The sequence below is a fragment of the Spermophilus citellus genome (genome assembly GCF_964194105.1).
Source record: "Spermophilus citellus genome assembly, chromosome: 9".
NCBI classification, from domain to species: Eukaryota; Metazoa; Chordata; class Mammalia; order Rodentia; family Sciuridae; genus Spermophilus; species Spermophilus citellus.
Genome location: NC_138191.1, coordinates 51511901 through 51527411, shown reverse-complemented (window position 1 = coordinate 51527411; position 15511 = coordinate 51511901). Strand labels below are relative to the sequence as shown.

Genomic DNA, 15511 nt, shown 5'->3' with positions numbered 1-15511 from the left:
GAGAATCCCAAGGTTTCATTAGAAAGTCAGGTAAATCCAGTGCAGAGGACGGCAGAAGACTAACCTTGAGATTCTGTTCATTTATGATGATTTATGGACCAGCCATGAAAGAAAGTAGCATCTTTCTGTGCCCATCAAGCCTGAATCCCACTCTAGAAATCCAGGTTCCTATGTATGTCTCTATAGAGACACATGTCCTGAAGGTCCTATCCTAGGGGGGCTTTCCTCCAATGGAGCCCCCTGCTGTACTTTCCTTTCCCCATCCACACTTTAGGCAATGCCTGAAATGGTGGGCTCTGTGTTCCCTCTAAGATGACCTTACATCCTGGTTATACCTACAATTGCCTAGAAGTACACTTTTGAAACACACTCAACTAGGCAGCTGTTGGACAGGAGCAGTGAATGAGTCCCTGGTTATACATGAACTTGGAGCCACAATGACGACAGGGGACGGTACAGAACACAAGGATGTTTGGCTGCCTAAAATCACTCACTATTGCTGTCAGCTCAGCACAGAGTTGGGAACATCTCCCTGGGTGGATGGTACCCCGGGCATCATAGCTCTCCAGAGGCGCAGGGTACACTTCTACGCTCAACTGGCTCAGCCTGGCAGTGTGAAGCAGCAGGTCACTCAGGGTTGACATAGAGAGGCGGTTCCCATGGATGCTCAAGATCACAAGCTGGGAGCAGTGGCTCAGGGCAGGCAAGAGAGCTTGGAGCTGGGAATCAGTGATCCCACAGGCTGCCAAGTCCAGGCTCTTCAGTGTGGTTGCAGTGCTGTCCAGCAGGATTTGGAGGGGCTCCAGACTGAAATCGGTCAGTTTGATGCCCCTCAGTTCCAGGTGTCTGAGCTGTCTGGCGTTTGGATATCGGGAAAGGTATTTCCAGTCAGAATCTGACAGTGGGCAGTTGGTTATTGAGAGGGTCTCCAGGGGGGTCTTCAGGTGCCTAAGGAAAAACCAGACATTAGTTCTGAGGATCAATGTCAAGGAGGGAGAAGACAAATTGGCCCAAACCCAAAGTCACTCTGGTGATCCGACAATGTCCACAGTTAGGATGCTGCCTTTTGCAAAATCTGGTCATTCACATCACCCCATGTCAGGGTGAGCCTTTCACCACATCTCCTGTGAACAGAAGAGTTCACATATCTCTGTCCCCTCCTCACTGCAAAGCAGAAAGTCACAGGTCTGGCCACAGGAGGTCATGGGGAGTCATGTATGAAGGACAAATTTGGGCAGGATGTAACAAAATCCACTGGGATTAACCCTCTGAGAGGCACACACCCTATATCCTCAGCAAGATTTCTACCCCTGCTCCTGACCCTTACACACAGGATCACTACCTGGAGTTCAGAACAGCCTTCCCCAGGTGAGTATAGAGGCAGGTCGTCTGCTCCCTGCTGGGGAGTACAGAGCTTCCCTGTTGATAGGTGTCAGTGTGGGGGCTTCCCTCCTTCCAAGCACTCTTCTCTACCTGCTTTCCACCACCTTTGCTGGACCGGCCTCCCACGGAGGGAACATCAATCCCATTTCTAGCTTTTGTCCCTCCCAACTGGATTCCCAGCATGGTGGCACTTCCCAGACTCTGGACCCTCATTTAGGAGTCTGCTCCAACACACGTTATGCGAACTAGCTTCAGGATCCAATAGGAACTAAAAAATGAGTTATTTACCTTCCAGTGCCTTATTAACCATGAGAGTGTCAGTGGTTGGTAGGTGCCAATTTCCTGTAACTGGTCTGCAGAGGATATTCACCCCCTCTTACTCACCTCAGCACCTGTTCCAGGTGGCCCTCAAGGAGGAAGACAGCATTGGCACAGAACTTCCGCAGGCAGTCCATCCTGAGGAACTGTGAGGTGAGCTGGGCAAGCAGCTGCTCCTGCTCCTCTTGGGAGGTGTAGGCAGGCACATAGACCTGGGAGACAAGCAGCTTCCTCAGGTTCCTCATCTGGCCCAAGAAAGGAGCACAAGCAGCCAAGGTGGAGGGTGCCCAGGCACAATGCACTTCCACCTTCTGGACAGAGTCCAGCTGCAGCAGTCTCAGGACCTTCCTGGTGTAGCTGGTGGGTTTCCCAATGATCTTCAGCCTATTGCAACACAGGTGCAGCCTGTCCCTTCTCTGTCTGACCCACAGAAACAAGTGGGTCAGGAATTCATCCAGGCGTCTTTTTCTGAGGCTCAAGTCTATGAAAACCTTGAAGGGTGGCTTAGCTGCCATTGCTGGACCAACTTTCAATGTTCGATTCTTCTTAATGTCGTCTGGTGAGCAGGCATCAACCAGGACTCCAGACCACATCCTCCAGAAGTTCTGGGGAACATTCCGCAAATCTAGCACCTGCAGTTTCCACCTCCTGAGGGAACGACAGCAGAGTATCAGCACTGAGGCTTCTTCTTCCCCTCTTAGCTGCTGCCCCCAGCTCCCCCTCTTTGTTCTGTCTCACTTTTCTCCATCCACTTCCCTCCAATGCAGCCTGGTGCCCCTACTTGTACAGACTGAGGCAGGGTCAGGTATAGCCTCCTTCATAGGTCACCACAGCTGCCACAAACACCTCAACATCTGGAAGCCTTTCCCAGATGGGGCTCAGTATGGCCAAGGCCTCTCCACCCCTCTTGCTGTCAGCACAGGAAGCCTGTGGTACACAATTCAATACCCACTCTCCCTGCCTATACCCATTCCTTCCCTGGCTCCGAGGGTGCTCCCTTCCAGGCCACCTGGGTCCCCCTCACCTGGGGCGATCCTGCTGGGCAAGCAGCATGTCCAGGCCATCTAGGGCCACTTGGATCATCTCAAGCTGTGGCTTCCTCATCAGGGCCCCCAGGGGCAGGCGGGTGAAGGGCCAGGCCTGCACCATTTTCTTCAGGACCTCAGTGTGTCCCCTGCTGAAGGCCTCCACAAAGAGTGGTGGGAAGAGCTCTATGGGCAGGTCCTCCAGATCCAGGACAGCCCTGGACTTGTCGCTCAGCAGGCTGCGCCCTGCCAGCTCCAGCAGCGTGGGTGGGGACTGGATGCTCATCCTGCGGAGTCTGAAAGAAGAAAAATCCTGGAAAATGGTCCAGGGAAAAGGTCACTATCCCATCCATTGCCAGCCTCTGGGAAGGGGGTACTGGGAAGTATACAAGCACACCTCACCCTTATGGGTGAAAGCTTTGGACTATTATTTTGTCCTTTTAAAAGGGGGAATGGAGTGTCATGTGACCTAAACAGTAGGCTCCTAGATTCAACAACCATATGGGTGGAAATAGACTAGCCCTCATATGAATGACATTCCTTTTAATTTTTTTTTTAAATGAGCATTTATAAAGAATGTGCCTATATTATAAAACACTGGGAAATTACAACAGAGTCTCATGGATATCTGTAACACATGTGAGATTCTGCCAACTTAGGGGGATGTTGAAGAGAACAAACAGATCAGAACAGAGTCTGTGAACTGTTCCATGAGATCATTTGAAGTTTTTGGTTTAATTTGTTTAAATAAATTATAAAAGTACAAAACCACCTAGGCCAGACAGTATACTCTTTTAGGGGCCGATATTGGAGACTGAATTTAGGACACTCAACCACTGAGCCACTTCCCTAACCCTATTTTGTATTTCAGGTGGAGACAGGGACTTACTGATTTGTGTAGCATTTCATGTTCTGAGGCTGGCTTTGGACTCTAGTCCTCCTGCCCCCTCAACCTCTTGAGTTGGCAGGATTATTGGTGTGTGCCACCACACCCAGCAAAAGAGTATAATTTAGCGGCACACAATATAAATATTTCCATCATCAGAAAATAGAAATGCAATCAATTAGAATGAAATAGGAATCCAATCTCCTTGGTGAAGAAAGTGGCTGGGGCCCGAACTGGGCTTGATCCTCAGCAACACATAAAAATTAATAAATAGTTACCTGGGGATATACCTTTGTTATTAGAGTGCTTGCCTCACAAGTACAAGGCCCTGGGTTCAATCACCATACCACCAAATAAATAAATAGATAAATAATTACATTATATTGTTCATATAAACCTTAAAAAACAAAAATTAAACAAATCAATAAAAGTTGGGCATGTGAGCCTAGACCTATAATCCCAGGGGCTCTGAGACTGACACAGGAGGATCAAGGTATCAAAGCCAGCCTCAGCAAGAGCAGGTGCTAAGCAACTCAGTGAGACCCTGTCTCTAAATAAAATACAAAACAGGGCTGGGGATGTGGCTCAGTGGTAGAGTGCTCCTGAGTCCAATACCCGGTACTTCTGAGTTCAATACCTGGCACAAAAAATTAAAAAACAAAGAAAAGAAAAGAAAAAAAAGGAATTTGAAAGTGACATAAACCAAAATGGAAATCCTAATATTCAGCATAAAGGCAAAACCAAACTGAGAGGCAAAATCGAAGGCCTAAGTTGGTTCATGAGAAAAAACAGGAACAAAATTGTTCCTGAATCCACACAGGCGAGGAGGGAAGGCACTGTTCCTTAGGACAGTGAGAGACTTACAGGATCTGGCCAGGTGTGCAGGTGCTCTGAGCTTCAGCAGGTCAGGATGTGTCTCCTTAGGCTGCAAGTCTCTTGTGCTTCTCTTCTGGCTCTGCAGAAGATTTTATGGACCTCTCTGGCCACGCCCCCACCTCCATCTGATTGATCAGCATCCAATCAGAAAGCAGTATGTGATCACCTTCCAAAATCTCCACCCACTTAATAATGTTGGGATTTTCTTCCTTGCATTAGTTCATTGAATCTGATGGTCATGCAAGAGCGCAGAATCGGGAGATGTGAGAGTCATCGATGACTTTGTCCATGTACTCCCCACGATAGACTCAATTTTGTCCATATGTGACCCTCCTGTTTCTACTGTGAGATATAAAAGTATTTAATCCCTAATGTCAGGAAAACATTACTTGAAAATACCTTTCTACAGGGATCTTTGCCATATCAAAATTATTTGAAAAAAATAATTTTCAAAAATAGTTTGAAAATTCCAGAGAGAAAACAGCTTTTTGAAGACAGTAGTGTCATCCACAAAGATTATAGAATGGAAATCATGTTTTCCACAGTCACAAAAGTATCAAGTTAACTTGCAGCAAATATGAGCACAATAAGTTAGGTAGAAAACAAAGGAAGGTAGAATCAGTCTTCTAGACTTAGGGCAATATTTCTTCTGTCTCTTTGTACTGGGGATGAAACCCATTGGCTCTCTTCCAGTGAGCCACGTCCCCATTCCTTTTTATTTTTTTGCTTTTATTTGGAGGCAGAGTCTCACTAAATTGCTTAGCTCCTCCCTAAGTTGCTGAGGCTGGCCTCAAACTTGCCATGCCCCTTCCTCAAGTCTCCTGATGGCTGCGATTACAGGCACTGGTCACCATGCCCCATCAGACTTGGGAATGTCTGAAAGCCACTGAGGGTGGAAGCAGCGGGCAACTTGGGATGTTGGAGAGAAAGACACAGAGTTGGACAGCAGGTGTCCTTGACTTCAGGGAAGCCACCAATTAGAGAGCCTTCCTTCAGAATCAGGGACTGCCCCAGGGCATATCTCCCAGAAAACCTTTGCCCCAGGCACTTTCCAAGGCCTTTAGCCTGGGAGAAGAACAGAAGCAAAGGAAAATTTCAAGAGTCTGAGCAAAATGAAATTCTAAAATTCAGGAAGGAGAGACAGAAAGAGATGGAATGCTTGGATGAGCCACGTGAAGTGAGCACTTCCAGGGAACATGTGGAAGGAATGGTTTGATGGGTGGTGGTTAGACAATTGAATTTCTGTTTTTTCAGTCTGTCTTTGTTTTAGTTAGCTTTCTGGTGCTGTAACCAAAAGACCCAAGGACAACAACTACAGAGGAGGAAATGTTTATTTGGGTGGCTTGGTTTTAGCGGCCTCAATCCAGAGACAGCACCTCCAAATTGAGACTGAATCTCATGGCAGAAGCCTGTGGCAGAGGGAAGAGGCTCACATTACCAGAAAGCAGAGAGAGAGAGATGGCCACTTGCAGATACAAACTCTACACCCATATTCACACCCCAGAGATCAGCTTTCTCCAGCCACAGCCCACCTGCCCCCATTATCCACCAGTTAATCCCACTAGGGATTAATTCACTGGCTAGGTTAAGGCTATAAACCAATCATTTCTCCTCCAAAAACATTGTCACATGTGAGCTGTTGGGAGACACAGCATCTAAACCGTGATGGTCTTTTGGGGTATCTTGTTGGAAAATATCCCTGCTCACATCACATAATCATGTGTTAGTTGGATAATTACAATTGGCTAAGGTTATATTTGGTTTCTGTTTCACATAATACCTTGCCACAAATAAATCACATTTAATTTCATGTGTGTGTGCAGCTATATAGGATTAAGGCTACATCCAACATTGTCTCTGGTTTTTATGCTCTACAATATTTGAAATCTACTCTCTGATTTAATTTTAAGTTTCTCTGGAATTTGTCTGTGTGTCACCAGCTGAAAGGGTGACTTCATGCCACAGCCCTGACTTCTCTTATTACCCCTGACTTGGTGTACAAGGCAGGTCAAAATTACAATCAACCTAAGTCACAACAGACAATGGCTCTCCAAAAGACAAGTGTGGTCAAACATAATAGGGCAGGAATGCAGCACCCCCAAAGAAATATGAGTCAGAGACCCATCCAGGAGGCAAAGTGAGACAGGGTGTCAAAGGCAGCTTTGAATCAATTATTACTGGCTCCACAGATTCAGTACCAAGGGTGGCCTGAGTTCAAGGACAATAGGTGGTGTCTGGCCAGGTTTCCTCTTAGAAAACATGGGGGGGTGAGGGTTTGGGTGGATTTTATGCAGAGCTGACGTTGGGGCTGACTGGTTTGTGATAGTTCCTGCCATCAGGCTGGGCTGCCCAGGGACCTTCCCTTTACAGCACCCTGCTTCCCCTTCATCAGGATTTGACACAGTTACTGCCTGTTGATTTGAGCACCATTTATGTTTCCCCCTTTGGATGAAGATTTTTTTCTCTGGATGTATCACATAATGGTTAGGGTTTGATTCTATCTCAGTGCCAGGTTACACTTTTCCTGGTTGGTGCAGTCCCCCATTGGTGGAAATTAATAGATGACTAGGAATCAATGTTGAAACTCATTGAGCCACATTTGAACAACAAGGTGGGTTTGGAGGGAGTGGTTCTCAGAGTCCCTCCACCAGGAAATCACTGTTAAATTCAATTTTGCCTGTTCATTAGGCCTTGGGTATCTCATCTCCAAGCTCCAGCCTTTACTGTTCTATGAAGAGTTAGACTTTTGCAGAAATTTTATGAGTACAGGTGATCATTTTTAAAAAAAATATTTAGGCCCTGAATTTATGTATTTTTATTTTTTATTTTTTGACACTGGGCATTGAACCCAGGAGAGCTTTACCACTGAGCTACATCCTCAGCTTTTTTTTTTTTCATTTTTATTAGTTAATTATTTAGTTAATTAAATTTTTCATGAATTCAGTTTGGGTACCAAGGTTTGAACCCAGGGAAACTACACCACTGAGCTACATCCAGAGCCCATTTTTTAAAGATTTTTTCTTTTCTTTCTTTCTTTTTTTTTTTTTTTTTTTTTTTTTGAGACAGGTTCTCACTAAATTACTGAGACGGGCCTTGAATTTGAGATCCTTCTGCCTTAGCCTGCTGAACAGATGGTGTTATGGGGAGTCCCTCCAGAAAGCACTCTAAGTCTGAATTTCAAATCAAAAGAGAGCTTTACTTACCTGACTAGGGAATGTCACCCACCACAGAGTCTCAAGCTCTGTGAGAGGACAGCAGCTTCCTGATCCATCCAAAGACATTATAAGCACAATATCCATAACTCAGTGACTTGCTTATCCTCATGTAAAACTAGCCAACCATAGAAATTAAAATATTAATAAGCAGGGCCTCTGGGCTCTAGGCGGGATCAAAATTTTCCAGTCAGCAATCCAGCACATTAGCTTTGCAGTTCAGTTGAGCAGGGTCCTGGGTTCAAGCAGGTGCTAGACAGTCACATCCTGATTTGGGTGGGGTTCATCAGGATGAGAATCTACTTCAGTCATGTAGACCCACAATAGCATCAAACCCAGGATATAGCTCTCCATGTCCACCAGTGCATCCTGAGTAGGGTACAATTTGTGGGGTACAAAGTACAGAAATGCAATTTTTTAAAATAAGAAAACCGCTGCCATTTCAGTTTCTCAGAAACAGCTCTTATAACAGTCTCTCATGGGAGGTAGCAAAATGGAGACTCAGGCCTGCCTATGAGAGTTCTTGCTTTATAATTGTCTTATCTCACTCTTCAAGATTTTATATCCATCATCTGTATTTTTTACTAATCTGGAACCCATAACTGACAAACGTATTGATTGTATTTATCACTTCACACCACAGCAGATGGGATTAAAAGTGTTCACCACCACACCCTGTTTTGAATTCCAATTTTGAAAAGATAGAGCATTTGCCTAGCATGCATTAGGCCCTGAGTTTGAACTCTAGCAACAATAAATAAAGAAATGAATAAATAAATACATAGATAGATAGACAGACAGATAGATAGATGATAGACCTGTGTTCAAGTAAACTTGTTAGTGGTTTTTGTCTTCTTAATCAATTAATCTGATTTTAGTTATGTTCAGGGCAATAATCCAAATGATAACTCTTTTTTTAGAGAGAGAGAGAGAGAGAGAGAGAGAGAGAGAGAGAGAGAGATTTTTAATATTTAATTTTTTTTAAATTTTTTGGCAGACACAACATCTTTATATGTATGTGATGCTGAGGATTGAACCCAGGGCTGCATGCATGCCAGGTGAGCATGCTACCACATGAGCCACATCCCCACCCAAATGATAACTCTTGATGCTAAACATTTAGAAACATCATGGTTAAAAATCTGTTGGGAATTTACAATAACCAGTTATTAACAAGGTGATTTGATTATCATACATTTTAATATAGTGTCCAGAATTATGTCTAAAAACATATGAGATTTTTTATGAATTTTTGCCATTTTAAAGCAAATATTAATAAAATATCTAAATAAATATAACTTGAAAAAGTTATGTCATATTTGACAGGACTTCCCCTCGTATCAAATTAGGCTAATTGCCTTAATGTCTCTCTTCTAGAAATCCCTTGAGCAAATATGGAGTTCTCTAGAACATCTCAATGTTAGGTCAAGGTCAAATGACAATGTAGACTTTGATCATAAAATGTTAGTCAATAATCTCAAAAAGTTTAAAGCACTTAATGAAACCTGGGGTCCCAAATCATTATAAAAGATAAGTCATTTAACCAAAGTGATGAAAGATATTTAAAGTGAATACAGAAAGTTATGTCCTATGAAATAATACTTCAACTTTTAACAGAGATGATTTAGTTTTACTTTTCCCATGTAATCAGAGAACTTGATAAAACCAACTTGAAGCCTAAAATCTTACTCTCCCCTCCTCCAGTACTGAGCATTGTACCAGGGGCCAACTGCCCAGTTCTCTTTGGTTTATTTTGAAACAGGCTTGCCAATTGGCCAAGTCTGGCCTGAATCTTGCCATCCTCCTTCCTCAGGCTCCTCAGAATCTGGAATTACAGGCATGGCCCACCTCACTTTGCTTAAAAGAGCAGCTGCTTGAGAGATGTTCAACTGGAACATTCCACGTGGAAGCCATTACAGTTTTTAATTGTCTTCAGAATCATTGCCCAGCAGTTTTAAAATGTGCTTGAGAATGAACCATAATAGACTCCACTGCAGTGCAGAAGAAAGGCTCTCCTGGAGTTTCTTGAAAGTTGCAGGTTCCATTCTGTGTTTTATTAATCTCTTGAGAGCCAATGATAAAAATCCTATGATCTTCTTTGGAAAGTTAGGAGTTTAGAAGCCATTTTTTGGTGTAATGTTGTGGTTTTGGCAGAGTCCTCCTGAAAGTCTATTATCAAACTATCAAGCTCAAGGACCTTCTCCTGCCTGGTCCCCTGCCCTCCACTTTTGTGAGGATTTTGTACATAAATTTCATTTTTATTCTGCAATCTTTCACAGTAGCATCATCAGCTGGGACACTGTGAACACGGAATATTCTAAGCCATTACATGGTCAGTCTTGGCTCCCTTGAGTTGTCTGAATCTGATGGAAATCACTTGGCATGCATGAGGCTGCTGGGCATGTGTGTGTGTGTGTGTGTGTGTGTGTGTGTGTGTGTGCATGTAGTACCGGGGTCTATGTAACTGGGGCAGTTTACTACTGAGCTACTCCCCCAAACACTTTTTATATTTTTATTTGAGACAGGGTCTGACTATATTGACCAAGCTGGCTTGGAATCTCTGATCCTCCTGCCTCAGCCTCCCAAGTTACTGGGACTGTACGTGTGCACCTCAGTACCTGGCCATAGAGCATTTAAAATCCTCAAGAGATTACATTGCACCTGGGAGAAAGTGCCATAACTAAAAGGAGAATTATAGCCTCAGACTGCAAAATTCCTCTGGATGAATGTTATACAGATACCGAGACCCTGAAATAACTCTCAGACCACACATTACCATTCCAATTAAGCCTTTATTGCTGGCCAGCAGCAGACACTCTACTCTCTAAAAGCGAGATGGTAAGAATAACATACCACCTTCAGTTATCAACCAAGTTTTAGACTCTGTACTCTGGAACAATACTCTAAAATAACAGTTGCTGTTTCACCAGAGGTATACAAACCTTCATTTGTCCAGTTAGTAGCTCTAGAGAATAAAACTTAACAGACACAATGTAACTAATATTTTAAGAAGTGTTTGTCATTTTAATAGGTAAATCAAACTTTGGTTTATATCAGTACATTAATATTTGCTCTTAGGGAATAACCTTGAATACTTTTATCTAGTTGTATTATATTTATAAACAACTTAGGTATAAAAAAATTTTAATATTTCTCCTTTATGTATAGATATTTACATTACTTACTTAGAACCTCTTGTTTACTTAGATGTATTATAATTATGTTTTACCACACAAAGACTATCTTACCTGGAAACATGTTTTTTACTAAATATATTTTTTATATTTAGAAGCTTTTAATAAATTTTGATCCAGGGATCCCTCTTTTTGTTTATACCTTAAAATAACCCTTATAAATTTCTGAATTTAGATAAATTAATCCATTTTAATAAGAGGAAATATATTTATAGTACTCTAATTGAAATGCAGTTGAAACCTCTTGACTATTTGTATATAATGTAAAGTAAATTGAACTTTTTTTAAATTTACCAAAATATGAAAACACCAAGAATGCTTAAATATTTTACCTAATGGAATTTAAAAAGTTTGATTATTTGATATTACATTTAATAGTTAACATTTAAACTTGGTAAACCAATCAGATGTCTCTAACAAACACATCCATGATTAATTTCATATAGGTCAGATTAAATTTACATTTTTTTAAAAAAAAGATGTAAGACTAGTGCATTGAATAGCATTTAAAATTTTTCCCATTGAAGAAAAATCCTAGAAACAATGGATGTTAGACACTTTATAGACATTACCATTTTATTAAATGTTTGATCACCTAGAAACAAAACTCTGCATTAGTAACTTTAAAGACATTTTGACTTTTATTTATTCACCAAATTCAATCGAACTTTTTAAATCATATGAAGCAAAAGTATTTGTATCCATTTTTTAAATTTTAATTTCTGAGCTCATACATCAATTTTTAGTACTAAATATATATATATATATATACATGGCAATACATGTAGACGGAGAGTACCCCAGTGCCCCTACACAAAACAGACAAACAAATGCCTTGTAGGTTATTTGTTATAAACCTATTAGACTGAGAATTAACCCTTGTAAATTGGCCTTAAAACAAAGCAAAATGTAATTAGAAAAACATATTAACCTACGTGTATCAGAAAAAAATTATGAATTTAACAAATATAGACTTTCAAAACCCTTCCTGTCCTTCTTCCTGAGGTGGTCCTGCTCATCAAAGGTGAAAAGAATTAAGGGAACATAGACAAATGACAGGGCCTTATTCCTACTTGAAGGAACTTCCCAAAGAGGAACTCCATAGGTCTCCTCAGGAGAGTCACCCAGGTTGGGGTCCCATTGTATGTTAAATATGAGAGTCCAGTCTCCATAATCCACTGTGGTGTGAACTGTGAGTTCTTTGGGAAGTTGGGGAGCAGAAGATATGTGTCAAAGGCAAGTGTCTCTGATATGGTTTGGATATAAGTTGTCCTCCAAAAGCCTCTGTGTTAATGCAAGAGGTAAAATGATCAGATCATGAGATCTATAATCCAATCAGTGGATTAATCCATCAAATGGATATATTTCTCTCTCTCTCTCATGTGTGTGTGTATGTGTGTGTGTGTGTATTCTGTTAATTAGCATGTTTTGAATCCTAGGTAACTATTGACAAAAGGCAGTTTCAGAAGCCCTCTCTGGCTGCTAAGGTCCTCTGACAATGACTGGTTTTAGCTGGGTTTCCATAAACCAGATAGGTGCCATCCCAACCAGAACACAATTCAACTTTCCTTCTCAGGGGTTTTCCTGAATCTTCTCCAAAGCTTTTGTTTGTCCAAGGCTTTTTCCAAATCCAAAGAGTCCTGTCCTTTCTGTCCTAAAGTCTTTCAGTCTGATACCTTGTCAGGACTCTCGAGATAATGTTATGACCCAAGCCACTGGAGTGAACAAAGGTGTAGGGGGATGACCAGAATGTTTGGCTGGGAGGTGCCCACAGAAGGCACATAGGAGACCACTCATCACCTGGATCTAGGGGAGAGCAGGGAGCTGGGGCTGGAGAGGTGGCCCCAGGCAAGGCTTGCTAAGTGGCAATTCGCAGGCTAGGGCAGGGTTAGAACATGGCCTGAGGTCTTTTTCCATTTTCCAGAAGGCTGTTGAGAGGACCATGCTCCCTAGAGGGAATAAACAAGAAACAGAGACAGCATCAGAGGAATCATTGCCACCAAGGTTAAAAAGACTGGCTTGCACTTGAGTGACCATGAGCAGTTTGGCAGACCGTGGAGGTGGCCCTGGGCAACTTGACCTGAGGTTGCTCTTTTGCACCACAAAGAGGAGTAAAGCTTCTCCTGGGCAGGGAAGAAACCTACAGTGGCAAGGGTAGTAAGACTGGCCTTTGGGGGAGTTGGGGAGTTGAGGGCCTCATTTCCCAGAGGCCACATACAGCCAGGCTCTGCTTGTACCAGGGGTCACAGGAGCTCTAGTCCAGGAAGAAAAAACACCCAGCAGGAAAGCTAGATTCACCAAAAAATAGGGTCTAGTTTTCTAGTTTTGTCTCCCCATTGCCCTCCAAGATGGCTCTACCCAGGTGCACCACCAGCCCCTACACACCTTCCAATAACACAAACAAACAAACAAACAAACAGAAAATCACTTTTGGGAGTGGAGGAGATTGGTTTTGAATTAATTTTCATGGCTACTCTCCACAGTCAGTGGCAATCACAGAAAAGTGTAATCTGAAGCAAGAACCACCTAAAAATCAGTGTCAAAAGAGCCAGTAGGGGGCAGGCTTGTCCCAGTGTGTCCCCTTTCCTATCAAGTGACTTTCTAATGCTGGGTTCTAGAGCCAGATGTCATTGTGCCCAGTAGAGGGAATGGGCAGCTTGTACATGGAGTCTGCCTTAGGTCAGGGTTGTCCATTTGCCCTTAGCTATTGTTGTTTTCTTTCTCTCCTCGTCCTCGTCCTCCTTATTCTCCTTCTACCCCTCTTTCTCCTCCCCATTCTTCATCATCTTCTTCTTCTTCTTCTTTTTTTTTTTTTTGGTACTGGTGTTTGAACTCAGGGTACTTAACCACTGAGCCACATCCCAAGCTCTTTTCAATTTTTATTGAGGCAAGTTCTCACTAAGCTGATAATGGCCTTGTTAAGTTGCTGAGACTGGCTTTGAACTTGTGATCCTTTCTGCCTCAGCCTCCTAAACCACTGGGATTACAATCATGCCCCACCACATCTAGTTCCCTGCCCTGTCTTTGCTGAGACAGGATCTCACTTTGTTCTCCATACTAGTCTCAAACTCATGATCATCCTGCTGCAGCCTCTTGAATAGCTGGATTACAGACAGGTACCAACATGCTCCGGTTAAATGTAAGCATTGCTAAAAGCCACATATAGTATTTGAGAACATTTGCAAGTTAAGAGATGGAAAATGCTAATTTTGAGATGAGGCTCCATTGTCATATGTATCTTGTACATGTGACAGCGTACCACTTTGGAGTGGAGTCCTGGGAAAGAAATAGATCAGAATAGAGTCCAGCATATAAAAAATATTGTGTTGGCCACAGCAGACAGGTGCACACCTAAAGGGCGCCCTTTCCCTGGGCCAGCTGCAGCACAACCACTTGCCAAAGGCGGCCAGGGTCCAGGCCACAGCCGCAGCCGCACTCTGGCCCCAGCTGCCGCGAGAAGGGGAGGCGGTGGTCCCAGAGAGGCGGAAGCGGTGGTCCCAGTCCTGGCCTTGCTGGCCCGCACCACCCCCCTCCCCAACTCAGATAGAGGCCCTGGCCATGGGTCTGGGCGGATCTGGGGCTCAACAGAGCTAAGGGGGCGCTTGCCCACACAGCCCGTGCAGCCCGCTTACCAGCGCCTGGCTCTCACAATGATGAAGTTAAGTTTAAGGTGGACTTCGAGTTCCAGGAGCTCTCCTTGGTACCCTTCATCAATGGCATCCTCTTCTGCAAGATGTGGCTGCTGTATGGCGGCAGCTTCACTGCAGAGTCCTCCAGGTAAGACGTCCTCCCTGCCTCCCGGTCCACCTGATCCCCGGAACCCCACCTGCGCATCATCGGCTGGTTGGTGAAAAGCATCCCTTCCCTTAGCCCCTTCGCTCCAGCCAGGCAGCCAGCCTCCTGAGCTCCTGGTCCTCCAGAGACCTGTCTGAAACCAGTCAGGAATGTATCCATCAGCACAAAGTGCTCCACAAATGGGTTTATCTAGGTTGGCCTTGGCTTCTGCCTTCCTGGCTCCAAATGGTTCCTGATGACAGCTCTTTCCTCCCAATTCTCTAGGAATGGGAGAGATGGCCAAAGGGGGAGAGAGGATGCTTCTTGTTTCCCTTAAGCCATTTTCATATTTGTAAAATACAAAGTGGAATTGGAGCTGTTGTTAAAAAATAAAAAAGTTCCCAGATGTTCTGAGTTCCAAGAACGACCACTGTGAACAGCCTGTGCTTGGTGTCACTCTTCTTTCTGGTGGGCTCGGAGGGGTTTTGCACAACCATATTGAGTCTGAGGTAGGCCAGGTCAGCCTTAACTTAAGGCAAGTGCTCCTAGCACATGAGGCAACAGTTGATGAGACTGTAGATTGCACCTCCAGCTCCAAGCTAATGCTCATTGAATTACCTGTCTTGAAGTGACCACTGTGAGTCTCCATGTGGGGGACTTAGAACCAGGAGGGAAGCCCAAACTCTGCTCATTTTGGAATGAGCCTCTCCCTGTGTGCCCTGTGCACTCTCTGGGAGAGACATTAGTAGGTTCCAGAATGCAGCCAGGTGTGGCAATGTTCCTTGAGTAATTTCAGGATTATTCACAGATTGACAGATTTGCCCTAGGGTGTTTTTTTCTCTT

General features: G+C 43.6%; 1 protein-coding gene across 1 annotated transcript; it reads right to left on the bottom strand.

Moving 5' to 3' along the window:
* Positions 1-374: 374 nt before the first annotated feature.
* LOC308655492 (PRAME family member 20-like) lies at positions 375-3012 on the bottom strand (the record flags this gene model as incomplete). Its single annotated transcript, XM_081305594.1, has 3 exons — positions 375-948; positions 1768-2349; positions 2726-3012. The coding sequence occupies 3 exons, from the start codon at positions 3010-3012 to the stop codon at positions 375-377; spliced, it is 1443 nt and encodes a 480-aa protein (XP_081161720.1).
* Between the last annotated feature and the right edge of the window lie 12499 nt (positions 3013-15511).